Genomic DNA, 23,428 nt, shown 5'->3' with positions numbered 1-23,428 from the left:
ACTCTATTGACTCTTTTTCGAATCTCTATCAGATCTAGTCTCCATTCAGTTAGTGTGACCCTCAGTTTCCTTGTACTCCATCTCTTGGTCATAAAAAAAAAAAAAACTTACTGCTCCAGGCAGTTAGGCAGTGAACCCATGCAGTAGGATTTGTCTCCAGCTTGGCAAGACCCTAAGCATCCCTCACCCCTTCCTCTCAGAATCAACAACCTGCTCACTTCCTACCTTGGCCCTCTAAGTCCTAAACAGGTGATTGTACCTCTTCAGGATTTCCTGCTTCCTTCTACCCTCCCTTCCCCACAACTTCTTTTGTCACAAGGACAGAAGGCTCAAAACTGGGGTCATGATCCCATCCCTTTGGGACTCTGCAATTCCAGTTACTACTCTCTCTTAGAGTTTCATCTGTCTTTTGCTATTTACAATTCCCCCTAACTTCACATGCGCGTGCTCACACACACACACACACACACACACACACACACACACACACACACACACACATACCAAAACCAAAAACCTTTATTTCCAATTAATAACAAATCTTTGGCAAACCTAACACTGTAGCACTGTCATCCCATTGTTCATTGATTTGTGCAAGCGGGCACTAGTAATGTCTCCATTGTGAGACTTGTTGTTACTGTTTTTGGCTTATTGAATATGCCATGAGTAGCTCACCAGGCTCTGCCATTCGGGTGCAATATTCTCGGTAGCTTGCCGGGTTCTTCGAGAGGGACGGGGGAATCAAACCCAGGTCAGCCATGTGCAAGGCAAACGCCCTACCCACTGTGCTATTGCTCCAGCCCTAAAATGGAAGAAAGTGCACAAATAAACAATACAAACTGGATTAAAATTATGAAAAAATAGACATCTTTAGAATCTTGGAATATACTGAACAAAATGAAGAACTTTATGCCAGTACATTGTTGACCATCAGTTTTCTTAGAAAGCTATTCGCATTTGAGTTGGTTTGGATTGCTGTGATATTGAAACTTGGTAAAACTCTGTACATAGATTTTTAGCTCCTTCTCATGTAGACTTTTTTACTTCCTCAATTCCCGTTCAAATCTCAGCTCTCTCCATCTTACTGCTTCTCCTATGGAAATTTCCTCTGGTAAATTTACTGTATGGATTCTCTAGAACTGTCAAGCTGATTTGCTTTAACAACATAAACGTATGTTGTTTATGGGGCCTGGAAGTATAAGATTGAGGTAATGGCAGGGCTGGCTCTTTCAAAGAGGGGTCCAATAAAGGACCATTCCAGGCCTCTCTCCCTCTCTTCTTGGCTGTACTTGGCCATCTTCTCCATGAACCTCCTCACAACATCTGTCGTTTACAGCATCTGCCCCCTACAGTATCTGCCCTCCATATTTGTCTGTCTCTGTCAGATTTCTTCTTTTCATATGAATATTAGTCATTGAATTTAAGTCTACTGCAATGACCTCCTTTTTAACTCTGAGGACTGTATCTCTAAATAATATCACATTGTGAGGTGCTGAGAGAACTACAATTGTTTGGGCGTCAGATAGTGGCGTAGAGGAATAATACAATTCAAAATAGTTACCTGCTAACAAGTCAGAAGGCTCTGCTGGTCCCTCTTTCTTTGATTTCCTTTCCTCTTGTTTTCTTCCCATCTTATGTTAATTTCTTCTCTTCATGGGGCCAGTTTATTTACTAGTTTATTATTACTGTTTCCCAGAATTCTATTCTTGGCTCAAAATTTTGATGACTACATCGACTCTTAAGACATCACCTACCACTTCTATTCAGAAAACTCAGAAATTCATCTCTCATCCTGTCCTTTCTCCTGCATTTCAGGCTATTCTTAACCCATCTAGTTCCCTTCCTAACAACTAATTCCTGTTTTGCCTCCTGTGGATTCTTTCCTCAGTCAGTGTAACCAAGTCAGAAATTCGGAATAGAATCACCCTGCGCTCTTCCCATTCCACCCATCATCTCTCATATACAAAGTTATTCAAATCTCTATTTTTTTCCTCTTGATTATTCCTAGAATCTCTCCTCTCTATCCCTTCTGGCACTGCCCAGTAACCTTATAATCAGTCATCTAATCTATTACAGTAGCCTACTAAGTGCTACCAGTCATCAGAGATATTTAGATAAAATGTGGGGCCCTCTGTTTTGCATCATTGCTAAAAGAGCCCACACACACATCTCACCCCATAGAAGAAATGATGCAAAGTCTTAGAATAACACCAATGGCCGAAGGTGATGGGTTCCTCAAACCAGTGTTAACTATATGCCCTGTAACAGCCCTGTCTTATGTATCCTCCCCAACTGGCATCCTATGCTGTTTCTTGTCTAGCCAACTTCCCTCCCATGTTTCTCAGATCCCTCTAGTTCCCTTTAACCTAGCCCTCCCACATCTACCTGCCAGGGCCTCCTCTTATCTAGTTGGAATACTCTGTTTCTCTAGCACCTGAAAACACCCTCCTGTGTTTTAAGGCACAGCCTGTTTCCACATATTAGTCCATATCACCCAAAGCTTCACAAAACTGAATCCAGTTTTATCTTTCTATTATGCCCAGCATAGTACCTGAATCATACTAAGCAATATCAAATATGCATTGGTTTTTATATAAAATTCCCCCCATTTAAGATAGTGTTACCCATTTGCCAGCAAGCATGTTAGTGACTGACTACAAATCAGAAGACATTTCAATTTTCTCCCATTGCCTAGCTGTGCATGGGTAACAAGCGTTCCGCATTTATTCTGCTATAGCATCCAGATTCTGTCCTTGGCTGTATGGCTGATGGTTATGATTAGGGATGCACTTCAATTTTCTGTATCCAACTTAGTTTCAATTCACAGAGTCCCTATTTGTAAGTATGTGTGATGCCACAGACTGATTGTAATTCATTCTTTAATACTGTAACCTGACAGTACATGGTTTGCATGGGTCTGTGTGAACGTGAACTGCCTGCAGGCATGAGTTTGGAGCATAAAGTATAAGGCCTAGTAGTGCAGCATTCCAACGAACTCAGTCGTGTTGAAAGAGCTTCCTGTTTTATATTCCCCACAACACTTGAGCTGAAAGGAAGATAGAATGTTTTCCCTCTCCAACCAAGAAAAGAGAGAGGTTTCATATGTGGGGGACTCCTATAACCCTCGATCTTTCGTGCCCTCAAAGGGGATCCCCTGTGAAGGTCTGTTCAGCCACCCACCTATGACCTCTATTTTCTAAACTCACTCTTGCATGCAACAAGGAAAGTTCAGGAAGGAAATGCATCCCATTTACCATGTATTTTGATGTATTGATCTAAGATCAGGTCTGAACCCTGAATGAAATGGGTCTCAGGTATCAGGGACTAAGGACGGGCAGTGTCCCTTATATCTCCAAAGGATTTCATGATTTTGTCATTTTACTGTTTTCTATGAAATATGTTTGAAATCTTATTGGGCACATCTAATTAAAAGGGTTAAAAAAGGGGGCTTGATTTGCAAACTACATGTGATTGTAAACTTCTCTGTACCTTTGCAACTGTATAGTTTCTTCCACACTGAGAACATCGTGATGGGGTGAAGGTCTTTACAGTCAAGCCTGTCTTTGTTTTGTTTGATTGATTGATTGAGTGATTGATTTACTTATTTATTTTTGGGTCAAACCCGGTGATGCAGAGGGATAACTCCTGGCTCATGCACTCAGGAATTACTCCTGGCGGTACTCAGGGGACCCTATGGGATGCTGGGAATCGAACCCGGGTCAGCCACGTGCAAGGCAAATGCCCTACCCGCTGTGCTATCACTCCATCCCCTGTTTTGTTTTAGATCTTTATTTTATGCCCTGCCATTTTTCAATGTTTAATTATCTTTCCTTTGCATTAGTTTTGATTCCTAACTAAAGTGTGATTTATTTGGCCACCGGGGCTGTGTCTGATTTTTAAGTTTGTCCTGGAAATCAGCAAAAGCTGCCCATGATATCCAAGAGCATTCCTCATGTAAAACTCATCACAACAATCTCGACTCTTTGGGATAACTTTCTATGAGGCTGAACTGCCTTGAGCCTGGAACTGAAAGGACCGTGGTTACATCGAACTTGGCTTTTTCCCAAATACGCATCCTGAGCAGCTTTGTGAACCCACAACAGAATTTAAAAGTACTTTGAAATTCTTTGGATACACTCCCCATTTCGGTGCACCTATGAGAAATATCTTAAACTGCCAGCATGTTTATTACTGCTCTTCTCCTTGCCCCCGATTACCTGACACTCCAGAACATGGGATGTGTAGAGTTATCTTCAGTAAGAGCCAGATTAAAAACTAAAATATTGTCAGGTAAAGATAAATTGAATGAGCCTTTACTTCAGTATTTAATAATATAGGCTCATTGCTAGGTAGATATAACATCTCACAAATATAGGCAGAGGATGGGATATTTAATGATGCTGATTGCTTATCTGGCAGAAGCAGAATTATCCAGGATAGTTTCTGTCCAAGTATTCAGGTTCTTACATCCCTTGCAATTCACTGTTAACACTGGATACAAGTACAGAAAAGAAACCCACAGTCCCCAAAAGGTACTTATGAAAGTTACCATAATTTTTTGTGAATTCCTCTTAATTGTGACATTTTAATAAAGTCTTAAGATGACTAAACAGGAGGGAGGGTCAGCCTTCATCCTGAGCTGTCACTTCTTATCTCCCATTCCTCCTGCAGGCACTCTTCTCGCCGAGGGTGAGAATGACTGGGTTCCCCACTCAGGAAGGCATGCTCCACCTGGCCCCCACAAAATCCAACTTTCCACATGACAATCTCTGCCCTAAAATTACTTTTTAAATGGGTTGTGCATTTTGTGCCTGATACTTGTCATACTTTCTTTCAAACACTTTTCTTTTAGCAAATTCTTCTTGATATGTATATTAGTTTCTCTTGTAAAAAAAAAAACTCCACAGAATTACAGTACTCACTTCCTTCAATCATTCCCCACATAGCCCTTCATTTTTCTCTGAGGTTATTGAAGCATTGTCATTTATTTGGATTTACTTAGAAGATTCCTAGTCAGAATGAAAGAACCAACTTGTGAAACAATCTAATTAAATAAAGGTGAAAAGTAACTAGCACTACTTAATCAAAATACTGTTGATGAAGGAAGGGGCTGGAGCAATAGCACAGCGGGTAGGGCATTTGCCTTGCACACAGCCAACCTGGGTTCGATTCCCAGCATCCCATAGGGTCCCCCGAGCACCACCAGGAGTAATTCCTGAGTGCATGAGCCAGGAGTAACCCCTGTGCATCGCCAGGTGTGACCCAAAAAGTTAAAAAAAAAAAAAAAAAACCTGTAGATGAAAAAAATGCCCTATTGTAATCCTATTATCTAAAATTTTTAAATAAAATTAAAATGCCCTTCTTATACTTTCCTGGAAGAATACAGTCTCTGAGAAGACTAACATACTTGGCTTCTTAGCCACATCTCTCCACAAACTGCTTACCCTGGCAAGAGACATGGCATGGCACAAAGGGTTCACTGCTGTAGGGAACAGTGTGATGATCCATCTCTTTTTCTCTTCTTGGACCTGTTTGTGACATTCATTGAGACTAATGAGGAAGTCTATGTGGGCAAAGGAAGAACATATGTAGTCACTGGGTTGGGGCACACGGGTTAAAGGCTCAGTGTTAAACTCACTTGGTGTGCTACAGTCTCTCCCAAGGCCCTCCATTCCTCAGAGGAGCTCCAGTGAGGGGAGTGAGGGACTGTCGTGGACTTCAGCCCGTAGCCCCACTTGCTATATATCTGCTTTCTGTGCTTCTCTAATTTTTTTATTGGGTATGTGCCAGGCAGGGTTTGGAAACCGTTCTTAGCCATATTTCATAACTCTGTTTATAGGTGATATTATTAGGGCATTGTCCGATGCCAGGAGCCAAAAATGGCTATGTTTAGAAGAAAAATTATGACTCTAGTAAAAAGAGTGGAGATTGCTCAAAGGTTTTTATGACCCATTTTATTTCCTGAATGTTTATCTAAAGCATTGTTACTCTGTAAAGATAGGGGGAGAAATGGGCAATTCTGGAACAAAAGAAATACTTGAAAGACGTGCAGTGCTCCTGGTACCTCTAGGACAATGTGGTCATACTGTAGGAATTAGCTTACATCTCCCTCACCCAGTTGGTACAGTTGCACGTGTCTAAACTCACACCTACTGTTGAGAAATGGCCTCTGAGGATAGTCCGGGTAGGAACAATAAAGGGCATTGAAGTAAAACAGCTCTGGTTGGCCAATGGGGTGAGCACTGCCTTACAAATCTAAAACTCAACTTAACCTTCTACCAAGAGGGCAGAATATAGTTTTTTTAAAAAATTTACAAGGGCTGAGGCTGGAGCGATAGTACAGCTGGTAGGGTTTTTGCCTTGCACTCGGCCAACCTGGGTTTGATTCCCAGCATCCCATATGGTCCCCCAAGCTCCACCAGGAGTGATTCCTGGGGGCAGAGCTGGAAGTCAGCCCTGAGCATCGCCAGGTATGACCCAAAAAAGCCAAAAAAAAAAAATTTACAAGGCCTCACAGAAAATTTCTTATATTTGAGCCGAAGATTCTCTGAGTCCCATGTTGATTATGAGAGATTTATCTCTAGCAAATGGGACACTCAGCCTGCAGCAGGCCCATCTAATCAGTACTACCCCTTTTTTTCCTCATAAGTGGAGTCACTTAAGTGGAAGATACAAGTATTACTATGCAACAGTTTTATTAAAAGGCGTTTGCCAGTACCTACAGTTTGAACATGTTTACGTCCTTCAGGCAGCTCTTTAAATCTCACAGAATCAAATCCTATGGAAAACTAGCCAGTCCCTATCCTGAAAATTTGTATTAATCTCCAATTGTATGTCATAATAGCTAATATCCACGAGCTGCACTAAGCACTGTATATTAAGTGTAGCTATTTGATGCCCTACTACTGTTCCCATTTTACAGATTAAGAAACAATATTAAATAACTTTCCAGAGACACTAACAAATGGTAAAGCCAATTTCAAACCCAGGCAGCCTAATCCAAGGTCAGCATCTTGATAATCTAACCACTGGTAGAGCAGTTGCTCTTGGCTTAGAGAGAGAAATTAGATACGGATACAGATGCTCATAGAGTAATATAACAAATCACATATGAGCCACATCCACTTTTCCAGTGGAACATTATGTAATCATTTTAAAAATAGTTACATAGGGAATGTAATCAATGATGTAAATGGTAGATGAAAAGGACCTTACAATGCAAATGAAAAGCCCAATATACACTAAATATGATTGGGCTTGAGCCATAGTACAGCAGCTAGGGTGTTTGCCTTGCAGGTAGCCAACCCAAACTTGATCCCCAGCATCCCATATGGTTCCCTAAGCCCACCTGGAGTGATTCCTGAGAACATAACCAGGAGTGAGCCCTGAGTTAGGTGTGCCCTCCCCCCACCGAAAAAAAAAAAGGAAAAGGAAAATGAGTAATTATAAACTATTAACATTTATGTTGTACTGAGGAGGAAATGTTGAATTTGTATTTTCTGTCCAACATGACTTCAAGGTTTTTTGTTCCTAAGTTTACAGATTGAGCAGGCACCAGTAACATCTCCATTGTGAGACTTTTTACTGGTTTTGACATACTGAATACACCACAGGTAGCTGGCCAGGCTATATTGTGTGGGCAGGATACTAGGTAGCTTGCTGGGCTCTCAGAGAGGGACAGAGGAATCAAACTCTGGTCGGCTGCGTGCGAGGCAAACGCCCTACCCACTGTGCTATCGCTCCAGTCATAACAGTAACAAGTCCCACAATGGAGACATTGCTGGTGCCCGCTCGAGCAAATCGATGAACAACAGGACAACAGTGCTACAGTGCAGTGCAATTTTACAGATAGTAAAAGCCAACGAGCAAGACAGCACACCCTACATGAGTCAGGAAGGGAACCAGATAAAAGCAGGAATGGAGGACAGACATCTGCAAACAGAAGCTGTAGCTCTCCTTGCGTTTGAATAGGAACACAGGATTGGGTTAGAAATGAACCTTCCCAAAAGTTCAAAGAAAAAAAAGTGTTGTGCACATGAAAAACAAAAACTAATACTTTCTTTGTTTGAATGTTTATTTGAATGTTTTGAAAAGAGTCCCAGATAGTTCCTTGCATGTTGTTTGTTTGTTGAAGAATTTTGAAAGTATCCAGCATTACCAGAAAGATTGCTAATTAGCATCGCTGACTGAGCTAGTTTTCCAAGATCAAGGCAGAAGCTTCTATTCTGCTATCAAGGACAGTTTATATTTTACAGACTGTTGATTGGGATGAAAAGTACTGCATAACTTGGGAAATGGGAGGTGGCAATAGCCATTTCTCCAGCTGTTATTGTTGTCAGCGTATGGCAGGAAAAGCATGGGAAAGACCTTTCAAAAACCATGCAGGAAAGTGCACACTGTTATGAACCACGCAGAACTCCAAGTCCTCTGAGCTGCACCATGAGATAAGGGAGAAAGGCTGCCAGGAGGTCAAAGCTGAATTTATACTGTGCAGTCAAAGCAAGCGTTCTGGGGGTCATTTAGTGTGCAAATCATGGAAAAGATACTTGAGCATCAGACGGTTTATGAGTATTGGAACATTGTATCACTGAAACCCCATCATGAACAGCTTTGTAACTGTGTATCTCACAGTGATCCATTAAAATACAGTGTTATAAAACAATGTAAAGAAAAAAGGTATACAAGGAAACTGCTTGGTTCAGACTGCTGAAGTAATTGTTCAGAAGTCAGGGGAAGGATGAAAATGTAAATCATCATCTTTTAGTGCACTGCTACTGAAGGTTAAATGGAGTTAAGTTTCAATATATGTCAGTCTCTAGGAATTGTGGGAGACCAGAGATAGTATCAGGGTTACTGAGCTTGCTTTGCGTGAGGCTTACCCTCGTTCTGTCCCTGATACTGCATCTGGTCTCCTGAGCACAGAGCCAGGAGTATATAGCCCTGCATACCGCCGGATGGGGTCCAAACCCCAACTCTAAATCTAAGGAGTGACGCAGAGTCAGGCATTTGTAAAAGATCATCTCAAAAACCCTTTGAATAACTTACTGTTGAAGTTTTTGTTAAGTTCTTTAAGGTAACTTTGCTGTTACCTTAGATGGCTCTTCAAAGGTGCCTAAAAATATCAGATCAATGTTTGCATTTGTGCACAGCTGAAGGTCATTCTGCATTAGTCAGACTTTTAAAGGTAAATGTTCTGATTGGTTCTGAGAAACAGAAAAAAAAAGCTTTTCTATCTTAAATAAAAGTAATCTGACCCGAGAGATCTCACAAGACATCTGAGGAACACCCTTAACAAAACCAAAAGATCATGATTAACAAAGAAGAAGTTCAGCCTAGATTATTCTACATATTTGGCAAAATAAGGTGACATGAGCTGAGTTTATATAATGTTGTGCCATTTGAAAAGTAACAATAACAAAGTATGAATCATTCAGTAGAACTCTTTACAATGACTGACACAATAGCATAAAACAAAGCCTGATAATCTAAAGAATTGGCCAAATAGAAATTATGGACTGATTAGTTACTGCTAATCTTTTAAAGTTAGTATATGGAACTGACCTATGGATCCCATAAGCATCTTGTTAGTATGCATGACACTGGGCATGTCATTCCTCAGTTATCTCTCATCTAAAAGAGAAAAAAAAAGGAATCCACCTAAACATCTTGTTCTCTGAAACAAACTAACAAGAGAGGAACTCCCAGTCTTGAACATGGAAAATGTGTATTAGACTCTGAAGCACAAAGCTGAGACATTTCCCTGATTTGGAACAAGCCATAGAATCCGCCATTAAGATAAGAATGTATCATTTTGTAATAAGCTCATTTACACTTTTAAGTGTGCCAGGACCAGGAAATAGTACAGAGGTTAGGGCTCAAGCCTAGCATATACCGTCCCGGGTTTAATTCCTAGTACAGGTGTGGCCCTGGTAGTCTCCATTATTGCACAGTCATAGCACACTCCAAACAAAATAAGAATTGGATGATGACACATATCTGAGTCTTCTGCTTTTCAGTTATATATGATAGAAATCAGACAAGTCTCCAAATAAATATCAAACTTAGAGGTAAGTTATGTTTTCCAAGTACATGGAACAAACACTGTAAAAGAAACACGGCTCTTCCTGTATTGGACGTTACTCTGCTTCTGTGACATTTTTTGCAGGGGTCCGGGGAGGGTAGTTTGGACCTCACTTGGCTGTGCTCAGGGACCGTATGTGGTTTCAAGGTCTATAGGGCCTTTCTAGGTTTTCCTAAGATTTAAAAACACTCTGGTTTCCCAAACTCTGAACTATATGAAGGTTCTAGGACCCTATTTTATTCATCATTGTATCCCTACCTCTAAACCCTATACTCTGCACATGGTAGGCATGCAATAAAAAAATCTGAACCAGAGATTTGAGGGAAGGGAGCAACAGTGGGAGGGTGAGGGCCCAGGGATGTGATGCTACATATGCCTTGCAGTTTGAGGGATACCCAGGCCTCCCCAGCAGTGCTGAAGGCATCCAAGGCTACACATGGCAGGCTCAGAGGTTGCTCCAGCAGAGCTCAGGGAACATGTGATTCCGGGAATCAAACCCAAGGCACCCACTTGCATCATGACCACTGTACTCTCTCCCTGTCCCCAAAGATTTTAATTTTTATTTATTATTTAGGATCTACAGACTATTTCAAGGATATGTTTAACTTTGCACCACTGGAAGATTATAATTCATCAAAACTATAGTATTTCACTATCAAAATGAACATTCCACTAGTACATGCCTTCCCATTTCCTCCAGAAACCATATTAAAAACCAACTCTTTTTTACCAGTTCATTTGCTTTAGTTATTTCTACTCCACATGACTGAAATCACCCTTCATGTCTTTCTTTTACTTAACATAATCACCTCAATTTTGTCCCAAAAAGCATTATCTTTTTTGTTAATGATAGTATATTCCATATTTGTGCCACAACTGCTTTTGCATGGTTGTGTGTTACTGGGCATTTGGCTGATATCAGGTATTGCGAATTCTCAATGTTTTGGTTATGTGGATGAGTGCTGCTAAACATATTCGTGCACATATCTGTCCAAAGTAGTATTTTTATATACTTGGTTAATGTCTAGCTGTAGTATTGCTGGATACAGTTTTCTAAAATCGGCTTCACAAATTTACACTTCTACCAGCAGTGTACCAGTGTCTTTTTCTCCACATCCTTGCCAACATTTGTTTCAGGTCTTTTTGATACAAGCCATTCTTACCAATAAGTGATATCTCACTGTGATTTTCACTTTCTTAACAATCCTGACATCCTAAATACATGATGCTGAGCATTTTTTTTACCATGTTCCAGTGGGCCCCTCTACTGTGTTACCAAAGATAGTAGAGTAAAATGCTGTAAGAATTTTTATATTATTTCACATGGAATATGGGGGTACTTCTGTTTCCCTCAAAAACTGTATTAAAAATGTTTCGAGTCTATTGACTACAATTCTTTAAAAATATTCCTATGATAAGGGACACCTGCCAGTATAAAAACTAGCTTCTTACCTTTTCTTGCATTTACAGGGAGAAAATATCTTAATGAAGCACAAAATCATTATCTCATCAATATAAATCATTTTTATTCAGCTTCATCTTGTTCTGCTTGTTTCATTTGGAGTGATATGTTTGCAAACATATCATCACTTAATGTTTACCTCATCATTCTACTTTTGTAAGCAGACTCTTGTTGCTTAAGATTGCTTTTCTCTCCAGAACAGTCTGCAGCATTTTTCAGAGTGCCTAAGCCCCCTCCTGAGGAACACTGCACATCCTGGGGTCAGTAGTCACTCAGGAGCAATGGGGGCAGGATGGAGGTGGGGAGTGCATTCTCTTTGCTCACTTGAAAAAGAAAACACACACATATCCCGATCGGGTGCTGGATGATATTTTTTTCTTTATGAGGGTCTGATAGACCAAATAAGTTTAGGACCTTCTGGAATCAGTGAATGAAAGTGAATTGAAACACCTGAGCACAGAGGAGAACACTGGCCTTTCTACAAATACCCAGCATCAATAATCACCAGGGATGACAATCTCACTTCTCTTTCCACTCCTGCCTGTTTAGACAGCCAGTAAAAACCCATTCTGGAGCAAGTCTGACCTGCCATCCTCTTTCTCTGGAAGAAATGATCAGATGGAGGAATATGGTTCATTTGCTGTGCCAAGTAAACTCTTTTTGTAAGCATTTCAGCCTAGGCATGGGGCTTCAAGATGCCTCCAGATAAAAGTGCATCCTTGAGGTGCCAGCACAACTTCAAGGTATCAGGTGGCTATCATGGAGAAACTAGGAGCATTGGCAGGATATGTGCACTGGCAATGGGATGGGTATTGGAACATCATAGGACTTTGTAGCTGTGTAGCACATTTAAAAATATATAAACAAATTTATGGAGAGACAAAAATCTTAAAATCTCAGCTGTTTTGGGGGGAAACACTGGATATCTTAATGACCTTTCTAGATATGTGGAGAGTGGAATTTTGCTGCTTCTGACTTCTGCTTTTGAGCTGGGACATCAGGGAATTATCTTCTGGCTAGGGCACAACACTGGCCTGACTCTGGGGAAAACCAGCCCCTACTGCAATAATCTGTTTGCTCCAGTTTCCCTGCTGCAGTAATCTCTTCTCTCCAGTTTCCAACTGTACCTCCAGCACCCAGTTGCAAATGAAAGTTAGAAAGTTTACTCACTTCACTGCCCCAGATTTGCCTTCTGTGAGTGCTCAAGGTGAAATTTTCCAAAGCCAGTACTTTTATTTTGGAGAAACAGTGTGTTCATCTGCACTCTGGAATTCAGTCTGGGTCCCTCTGTCCTCATACCCAGTCTCCCTTAAATGGAATTTCCTTATTCAGAAAAACCTTGTTTAAGGGGTGGGGGGAAATTGTGCCAAGGTAAAGAAAAGATTCCATTCCATTCCGAATGGCCAGACTTGCTGGTATTCTCATCAAGCACCTAATAGTTTTGCTTTTACCTCCTCTCTATACCTTTGTGTCCTCGGTCATGTAGGAGTAAGCTCATTTCCAGCCCATCCTTCTGCAGAGGCTCGCGCCAGGGAGAGGGGAATAACAAAGTGCCAACCAGCATCCTAGACAACTCAGTGAGAAGGAATTATGGTTGGGTTTTGTGTCGGGCTTTGTTTTTTTTGGCAGCGCTATGTTGAGAGGCACTATTGCTTATACCCTGTTATTAGTGGGTGGGTAATGGTGATATAAAATAAGGGATGAATTAGGATAATAAGAGACAAAGGAGAAAGGAGTAAATTTTCGAACATGTAATATTTTCCTCTTCATGGTTATTTAACTTTGAAACAAGTTGAAAGTAATAATCATGGCTCTAAAGTAGACAAAGGACAGAATGTGAGAACCAGACAGGAAGGTGTGATTGCCTTTATTACTTTAACTAGTAAAATACAGAAATATACACAACTTTCAGGAATATACTGCTAGCTCCATTATAGAAAAGCCAAGAAAAGAAGTAGTCACCAGTGGCCTGCAGTACCATAGTTATTTTTTTTTCGTTTTTAATTAATGGCTCCACATCCCTGAAAGCAATTCCTTTGTCTTTTACTTTTGTAGGTTTGTTTCTTGAGATCATTTCATCACATGGATATATGGTAAAACCATATCAAGTTAGATGATTAAAGGCATAGAAAAAAGTTTAATATACGATGGACAGGTGTTCATACTTTCTCATAATACCTGTCTTCATTACTGTCCTAAGAAATAAACAAGACCTGTTTGTATACATTTACCGATTCAACCAAAATGTTATAAGCACCTAAAATATGCCATACACATGGACACCTGGGACAGTAGTGGACACACAAAAGTCTCTGCCTAGTAGACCTCATACTCCAGAGCTAGGAGACATCCAGTAGATTGCCACACTGGGAGGTTGTTGGTAAATACTGTGAATAAAATATTGCAGGAACAGTACTAAGAGGAGCTTCTTTCTAGCAAGAGAAGTGAGGCCTGCCCTGAGGACTTACAATGAGAAGTTATGGAGCATTTTTAAGTTAGGGGAGGAAAAGGTGACACTCCTTTTTGCATTTGGGGATTTATAATAATGGAATAGAGGGGTTCCAGACTGAAAAGAAGTGCAGAAGTTAATCAGAAGATTCCTTTGCTTGAAAATCTCGTCAAATGTTATTTCACTCTGGTTTGCAAATGACTAATAAGATACTTCTATACTCGGGGCCGGAGCGATAGCACAGCGGGTAGGGCGTTTGCCTTGCACACGGCCGACCCGGGTTCGATCCCCGGCATCCCATATGGTCCCCCAAGCACTGCCAGGAGTAATTCCTGAGTGCAAAGCCAGGGGTAACCCCTGAGCATCGCTGGGTGTGACCCAAAAAGCAAAAAAAAAAAAAAAATACTTCTATACTCTATTTTTTTGCTGTTACATGATCTTAAATCAAATAAACTTTTACCTAGTATTTTCCATCCCATTCTTCATACTACTGGCTCATCCTCCTGTTTTAAAAAGTTTAATTATAGTTTGTTGTCTGGATATTGATTTTATCTTATTTCTCCTTTTTGTTCAGCGCCTACAGAACCTTTATTATGTAAGTTTGCGGATGGAGGACAGAAGAAAAGACAGAACCCAAATAAATATATCCCTAATGGAAGACCATGGCATAGAGAAGGAGAGGTGAGACTTGTAAGTCCTTTCTTGAAACTTCAGTGTGGATATGTGTCTCAAAAATATTTACATTGTACAAGTGGCACCTTGATGAGCCAAAAACACTGTTAGAAGAGATGCAGATTCAGTCTTCTGACTGACACATTATTACAAATAACATCAAAGTTAAATTCTTTCAAAATTCAAGTTTAGCAGGTACCTCTAGCAGATCAGATAATGAAAACAGCTGAATTTATGAATTAGCTACATATAAAAAGGGCATTTTAATTGCTGTGAAAAATGCATAACTAGTATCTTTTAATGTCAAGATTTCCTAGAGAAATTTATATTTTTAATTATCCATAAATCATCCTAATTAAAATAAGTAGAAAATAGGGGCTACAGAGAAAGTATAGTTATGGATAGATAAGGCACTATTTACTATGTACCTTGTATATAGTAGACCTTGGTTCAATTCCCCAAACTCCTTATTGTCCCTTGAGGATAGCCAGGTATGCTATCCCACCCCCCTCCCTGATAAAAAAGCAAAAATATTAGATTAGATTTACCATTGGGGTGGGATTTTCCCCTACTTAATTATCCTTATGGTCTCTTGAGGATAGCCAGGTTTGCTACCCCACCTTCCTCCCCGATACAAAAGCAAAAATATTAGATTAGATTTACCATTGAGGTGGGATTTTCCCCTACTTAATTATTTTTGAATAGTTACTCTTTTTTTTAAGTTCAAATGTAGACCTCCTTTCTTCATATTTATTTTCAGTAAACTGGTTTCGGTTTTGGTTTAATTTTTGGGGAGGTCCCCCAAACAGGAGCTACTCCCAGCAATACATGGCCAGCCATGCTGCTGGGTCAGTGCACAGGCCCATTGATTCCAGAAAGTGAATCCAGGTCCGGTGCAAACATCCTACCTAACCTCTGCAATCTGGCCCATTGGATTTATTTTCAAAGTAATATGCTAGTTTAAGAATGTCTAGGGAAGTGTCATCTTGTAGAATTATTCTAGAATCTGCATTCTGGCACTGGTAACTACTAGCCACATGTGGATATTTGAGCACTTGAAATGTAACTATTAGGCTAGAGGGACTCAATTTTCTATTTATTTTAAAATATCTGCATATGACTAATGGAAACCATATGGGAATGCGGAGCTAGTGCTTAGTTCTCATACTGAGTTTATAATTATGTTTAACTAACAAAAGCTCCCTTTTTCAATATAAATTGGAGAAGAAATGCATGGATTTCTACTACTACTTCTAAACTATCACTGTTTTATGTTGCCATGACTCAAAAAAAATGGAATTTTTAAAGCATGCCTTTGCAATTTAGTTTTTTTTTTTCTCTTTCCCATAGGCTGGAATGACACTTACATATGACCCAACCACAGCTGCTATACAGAATGGGTATGTCATTAAGATAAATACATAATGGCTCGAGGGGAAATGTGAAGGTGGAAAATATCAGATACTTGTTCTGTGAATTATTCTACTTAAAGGATTACTTAATGAAGGGTTTTCTGTTTGTTCTAGATTTTATCCTTCACCATACAGTATTGCTACAAACCGAATGATCACTCAAACTTCTATTACACCCTATATTGCATCTCCTGTATCTGCCTACCAGGTTTGTACCATTAAGACTCATCAAGAATATGACAAGTTGCTTATCATGACTCACTACTACAGTTTTCTGTTCTAAAATTTTGAAAGTTTATAGTGAAATTTAAGTCAAATGTTGAGAAGTTTGGATTCCCAATTGAGAATAAGCTTTTTTATTTGACATGTAGGCGAATGTAAAATAAGAGGAAGTAGTCTTAAGCTATTAGTGCTTTAAATAATAATAGCATGTTAAAATTGGGATGCTCTTGGATTTCCTCTACTGTTTACTGCATTGGACACCATGTTTCCTTGAAATTGAAACTTAAAGCAAATTGCTATTAACCAAAATGGATAAGTTGTTCCTTTGATATTTATTTATTGGTCACCAGGAACTAACAAAAGCAAGTAAATGCATTAACAAATCAAGACCTATCCACTATATCACATTTAATGAGTACTACAGTGAGATTTGAGGCTGCCCGAATCTCCCAAAATAGAGGCAACACCTGGTTATTTTGCAGGGAGGCTTTGTTTTAAAATAAATACCCAATTTAGTACCAAGATCTCAATAAGCAACATGATATAATATTGATTTAGTTTTATTGCAAAGTTAGTCTTATTCTCTTGTGAACCTAGTGGTGTCCATGTATTTCTTCTCCCATTTATATTATAGTGCCTCCAGCACAGTTAGTGGGGAGACTGAGACAGGATTATTGAACTGGAGTTTGATTATGACATGTGGGAATATAGTTCTCTTTTATTATTGACTGTTGAGATCCTTCGTGACTAAACTTTTGTGTATTCTTGCTTTTAAGAAAATTGAATTAGATGTTATAGCCCTGATTTCTGGGGTTAGGGGACTATTATATCTGTTATTTTACTTCTATAAGCCTCAGTTTCCTCATCTTTAAAATGGGGATAATAATAGTTTCTATCTCATAGGCTTCTTATAATAGCTAAGTGTGAGCTGTGATTATTGTCCTTAATATATGCAATATTAGCGGGATAATGAGTATATGCATTAAAATTTTTATAATGGATTGGTCAACATGAGCAGTATCATAAAAGCATTCTTGCCTAAAAACAAAAAGTAGCTCTAAATAACAAAGAAAAGTGATCAGATGCACAAATCTGAAGTTTTTAAGTAGCATTCACACCCTCCCTAAGCTTCTAGAATTTTTTCTCCTTTTCCAGATGTCACTCATTCTCTTTCCTCTCTCTGTGTTGTTACATAACTTATGCTGGTGCTTCAGTTGGCTGGACATAGTGTTCCCTCATTTTAAGCCTTTTAATCATTTTGAACTTCTTTATTTCCCTTGCGTGTTTAAGACTCAGTGAGATCTCTCTAGTGCACTTCCCCAAATTAACAGTTCCTGTATCTGAAAGTATAGTTAGTCACCTTTTTAACTAAACTTGGAAATCTCTGCCACTCATGTGTATCTCCACTAAAAACAGGATATAAACTGACTCTCAGGCCAATGAAAGATTGTGCATATTAATTTGAATGTGTGCTGCTATAGATATTACAGCTATTAATGCATCTCACCTCTTTGTTCCCTCTCTACTGTTAAAAGAATTTAAGTATCTTGGCCAAATAATTATTTCACAGAATCTTTTTTTTTAACTATCAAAATTAGGGAATCTAAAAGATAAGTGTTGGTAATATGTTAGTATACTTAACTGGAAACATTATGTTGCTAGAACCTGACTTCTTATCCTGGGCATTCTGTGTACTTTTAAGATACATGTGGAATTTTATCCCATTTACTGCACACAATGCCATAGCCTTCAAAACTGATTTTTAACCCCTCAAGATCCCAGTAGGGTCAGCCAGTGAGATACAAATTGTCTATGATTCTCTTAACTACTTGCAACATGCTACTTGTCTTTGTGCAGCTAGTTTTGGGGTGAAAAAAATCTATTTCTTTGATCAGTGTTTTAGAGTGATCGATGGCCCAAAAGAGTGTAATGAACCTACTGGTAAATAATTCATAGTTTATAGATTATTATTCCCATTTTATAGTTAGAGAAAATTGAGGAGTAGAAATTGACAACAGCTGATTGCTGCTTAAGAAATAAAATTGGATTAGACATCATACTTCCCCAACCTCATAGTGCCATAAGCCGGAAAATTATTAGGACCACTACAAGGTATACTGGCAAATGGGAACATCTGGCCCAGATTGGAGTTTGTAGGGAGTGGCTCACCTCCCTATGATTTATTCAGCGAAGGCCTTGCACTCCTGTTGGAATTAGGCTTTCTCCATTATGCCATCACATGCTTATACAATTGGATTTGAGAGATTGGTATCTGCAAGAAACCACCTGTACCCCGATGGGGAAAGGCTGCAGTCCAGATAACTGAAATGTTAACAAGGCAGAAGCACTTAACTTTGGTCTGCCTTAGGTGGCAAAGGAAACCAGAGAAAACAAGTATCGGGGCTCTGCTATCAAGGTAAATCATAATACATTCTTCCCCCATGACTCTTCCCCATATCCTTTCTGTAGAACCTCTGAAGTTAACATACAGGAGGGTTTTGTTAAGAATTAAGACTGAAACTTAATTAAAATTACATAGTCTGAGGAAAGTTCTGGGCATCAAGATATGGACTGATATTTTTTTTCTCAAGTGCTAGATCACCAGTGCTTTCTGCCACATACCCTGACTCTCATGCTAATATCTTTATGCAGAGGGTCTGCTGTGTGGAGGGATGCCCTTTGAACTGTAGATATCAAGATCCAGTTTCTGAAGTTTAATTTCCTAAGTCTGATTTTTAGACGTTTATTTTCCTTATGAACCAGAAGTTGTTGACCACCAGGCACGATTTCTTCAACCTGATATTCTGGATATCAAAAATTTGGGTATTCTTTCTAATGAAGCACATATTTTTAAGGATTACATGTGCTGGAATTCTCACTCATCTGTACTCTTAAGTCACCTAACTCATATCTTGATTATAACACTTTTAACTATTTGAGTCGTTTGTGTTTCTTTACCATGTTTAGGCAGTGAATCGTGAGGGTGGGGTCCATAATTTATTCTCCTTTTTCTCCTTCATGCCTGACACTCAGTAAATACTTCTAGAGTGGGCAAGTGGGTAAATGGGTCATGGTTTTATTAAATAATCATTTCATCCTATTCAGAGTGACCAGTTTACCAAGAACTCTAACAGCCTTAATCTTTTTAATTATTGATAGTACTGTTTCCTTATTTTCCTTCTGTAGATTTTAACATGATTAAGAGTTCTAAAGAAATATTTCACTAGTATTTCAGTGGAAATCACTGTTTCTTTCCAAACCATCCCGTTTTTAGGTACAAAGTCCTTCCTGGATGCAACCTCAACCATATATCCTACAGCACCCCGTAAGTTTTCTATCTTAATGGCTCTGTAGTTAAGCTATGTATGTGCATTGGTTTATTCTCTGAATTAAAACTATTTGCCAGAAAATGGAATAGGATTTGGGAAATTCTAAGCATGAAATATGAGATTGTAAAAATTTATTATTGATCTTCAACTAACCGTTGTATTCAAACATATTGATAGTTAACATTAAGTTAATTTTGCAAGAACTTAAAATACGTATTTGAGGCAAGGTGCCATTTATTTCCTCATAGCAATTCAGTTAAGTGACTTAAGTTTTTAACTGTGCTTAGGATGAATAGCTATGCTTTGTTTTTTATAAAAACATTATGTTTAATGCAAATATATGGTTTTCAAAACTGTGATTGAGTTTTTTATCATTATTACTTAGTCTCTCTGAAAATTATGAATGTTAAGATAATAATGTCTTCATCACTAAATAACAGCTCAGAATCTATTCTGGGCATCCTTAGTAACTTGAGCATTTGTTATACAGACATATATTACTCTTTTAGCTACAGAAACCTTATTAGTAATTTTAGGTGTTTTTCAGAGATAAATGAAATTCAGTTTGTTGAGTTAAGACAGAGGTTTTAAAGTTGAAAAACAGAGATGATGAAAAAAATTACCAACAGGGTTAAGAATGCTCACCCCAAAATTTGATCCTTAGCTTCTAGTACTGGAACAAAATAAGAATCCTGAAAAGGAATAGCATTCACAGTATTTGAACTTAACTGCTTGGGGGAAAAGCATATTGTTGTTAACCTTAAAATGAGACAAGAAATTCTGTCAATAGACCTTCAAAAGAGACATTGCACATGAGCATTCCAACCAGAGAGATAGGCTGGAGTACATGCCTGGCATGCACAATGTTCAGCACTCTTTGAAGGCCCACCCTTTTCCAGCCAGAAACACCAAAATTTCAGGTTCACAGGTCAGGGTCTTTTATGGCTGGGAAGGATCCCCAAGCACTGCTGGGGTGGCAGTAGCCCCACCAAAGAAAACATACAGATGAAACATGCTTAGGTGTTGATATAGGAGAAGGGATCTCTGATGATTGATATATTTCATGTTTCTGTGTACACACATATGTCTACAGCTATACATACTTCATGCCTCAAACTGTATCTGTCTACTAATACTTTATACTGTTTTTTGTAAATCAACCCAATTTTTACTTAGGAACTTTCTAGACAATAGCTCCCACACATGAAAGAGAAAGGGAGCAGGAAAACTCTTTGGACCCATTCTGAGCTTAGAAGTCATTTCCATGTAACCACATGTATTTTGATAATTCATCTTGCAAGGAAAAACATTTTCATTTTAATTTTTAAATGTAAGGACCGAGATTGTACAGTGGTATTGCTTACAGCCATCTTGGCTTTGATCCCTGTCACCCATATGTGATATCCTCAGTATGATCCTGAGCACTGCTGGGTATGACCCAAAAACCAAAATAGAAATTTTAAGTTTTTTTAAAATGTGCATTAACATTGAACCAGTTTCATATTCATGTGCTTTTCCTTTCATAACTTTTTAAGACAAAGCCTGCACAGATCACAGTTTAAACATCTTTGAGGAGACATTGGTAGTGTGTAAGATTCATTCCATCTCTCCACCAAGATTTAAATGTATATCTGTCTCTGCTCCCAATTTTATTCTCCAATTATCAATAAGTAACAGTGTATTTTTGGGGTACATCTGGTACAGAAAGCATACATCAATAGTTCATTGTATCAGAATAATTATTCTCTCGAATAATTGCAAAACTTAAAAGAATGATAAAACTCATGAAGATACTATGTAAGGTAAATCAGAAAAATGCAAAAAAAATCTAGAAGTGATTTGATTTTGGTTTATACAAGTCATAATGACAGCTCTGCAAAGTTATGTAAGTACTCATAACGAGTGTTACGCTAAAAGCAGAAATCCAGGATGTGCCATTCTGTATCCTGATTACAACTTTGTTACGACCTACTAAGGCCAAAGTCTGAGCATTTGGCCCCAATGGGGAGAACAGCAGTGTAACAGAAGGAGGATGAGAGGGTGATTGTCTTCATCCCTCTTTTAATTTTTTTAGCTACATCTAATCTTTGATGACAAGATATTTTTCAGATAAAATCAAAGAATCTGAAATTTGGATTACTAGTCCTATTACTTCTCTTCTCCAATACCAAAGTATAATTTTAAATTCTGACAAACACTGAGTGTAACCAAAAAACTCAGTATATTGGCTTTTTAGCTATATATGAATCAGCTTTTTCTTTTTGTATTTTTTTTTCAAAATTTTAAAAAAGCATTTTATGAGAACAAAGAGGTACTTTAGGGGTTAAGGGGCTTGTCTTGGATGTGGCTGACCCCAGTTTGATCCCACACCATATCTCGTGCCATAAGGAACATGAGTTGTGGCCCCAAATCCAAAGCATTGTGTGGGAATAGAGAAATAGCTCGAAGTGTTAGAGCACATGCTTTGCATGCAAGAGTCCAGGTTTGATCTCTGGCACCACACAGTTCCCTGAGAACTCCCAAAACAACAGCAAAGTATTTAGTAACCCTTTGCAGCCAAAGAGAGTTTGCATTTCCTATTGTAGCTCTCTATGTTGGACTAACTTGCTTTGCCTTTGATGGTAAAGAAGAGGGATTTTACACTGGAATTTTCCTGCATGATCTTCTAAAAGTCTCAGGAAAAGCAGTCTAGAAAGTTGCTCATGATACTAATTTGCAAGTTGAACAAAGTTTACTCATAAAATTAACATTCCTCAACAAAACCATTGTTTTTGCATAAGATGATGAGGAAATCTCACCTTCCTCTTCAGTTTTGTCTTATGTTACTCTTGTCTCCAACTCACCAGGGTGCTGTGTTGACTCCCTCAATGGAGCACACCATGTCACTACAGCCTGCATCAATGATCAGCCCTCTGGCCCAGCAGATGAGTCATCTGTCACTAGGCAGCACCGGAACAGTAGGTGGCAAATTAAGGTCATGTCTCAGCAAATAGAGGATGAATGAATGTAGCCTGTATCTTCCTATCAAATTACAGACTGTATTATGCCAAAGTTTAGTCTGATTCCTTCTGACTACCATGTTGCCTTTCACTTTGTAAATAAATACTCTGATAGATACTTCTTGATTGGGCTGGAGCACTAGCACAGCGGGTAGAGCATTTGCCTTGAACGCAGTGGATCTGGGCTCAATTTCTCCATCCCTCTTGGAGAGCCCAGCAAGCTACCGAGAGTATCTCACCTGCACAACTGAGCCTGGCAAGCTATTCATGCCGTATTCAATATGCCAAAAACAGTAACAAGTTTCACAATGGAGACGTTACTGGTGCCTGCTCGAGCAAATCAATGACGGGATGACAATGATAATGACAGTGATATTTCTTAATTAACTACAAGTTCATTCCCGGGAGCTGGAGTGATAGTACAGCAAGTAGGATGTTTGCCTGCACGTGGCCAACCTGGGTTCAATTCCCAGCATCCAATATGGTCCCCCCAATCACCGCCAGGAGTAATTCCTGAGTGCAGATCCAGGAATAACCCCTGAGTATTGCTAGGTGTGACACAAAAAACTAAGTAAAATTCCATTTCCTGAATATTTCTCCTTTGCCACTAATCAGTGGCATTTGGTGGCACTATCCGGTATGGTTTTGTGAAACCAAAAGTTAAGGTGATATGTATTAGCATAGGAGGGTAATGTTCCCTCATTTCTTTCTTTTCTATGGGCTTCATAGAATCAGGGTTAGTGTGTTGTTCATGTTGTTCTCTTATGAAAGCTGAATTACATACATCCAATGATTTCTATTC

The 23,428-nt window shown here is 39.0% G+C and overlaps 1 protein-coding gene across 8 annotated transcripts in view; it reads left to right on the top strand.

Moving 5' to 3' along the window:
- Positions 1 to 23,428, top strand: part of RBMS1 (RNA binding motif single stranded interacting protein 1) — a 233,202-nt gene that overhangs the window by 204,152 nt on the left and 5,622 nt on the right. For 4 of the 8 annotated variants that reach the window (XM_055122725.1, XM_055122724.1, XM_055122728.1 and 1 more), the window contains exons 7-12: positions 14,567 to 14,682; positions 16,015 to 16,064; positions 16,191 to 16,284; positions 18,667 to 18,714; positions 19,573 to 19,623; positions 22,474 to 22,584. In XM_055122725.1, coding sequence (XP_054978700.1) covers positions 14,567 to 14,682; positions 16,015 to 16,064; positions 16,191 to 16,284; positions 18,667 to 18,714; positions 19,573 to 19,623; positions 22,474 to 22,584 — 470 coding nt within the window. The remainder of the gene's footprint in view (positions 1 to 14,566; positions 14,683 to 16,014; positions 16,065 to 16,190; positions 16,285 to 18,666; positions 18,715 to 19,572; positions 19,624 to 22,473; positions 22,585 to 23,428) is intronic. The other 4 variants (XM_055122727.1, XM_055122729.1, XM_055122731.1 and 1 more) reach the window with 3 other exon arrangements.

The sequence above is a fragment of the Sorex araneus genome, chromosome X (assembly GCF_027595985.1).
Source record: "Sorex araneus isolate mSorAra2 chromosome X, mSorAra2.pri, whole genome shotgun sequence".
Taxonomy (NCBI): Eukaryota; Metazoa; Chordata; class Mammalia; order Eulipotyphla; family Soricidae; genus Sorex; species Sorex araneus.
The sequence above is the reverse complement of the archived record's forward strand: the minus strand, read 5'-3'. Positions and strand labels throughout refer to the sequence as shown.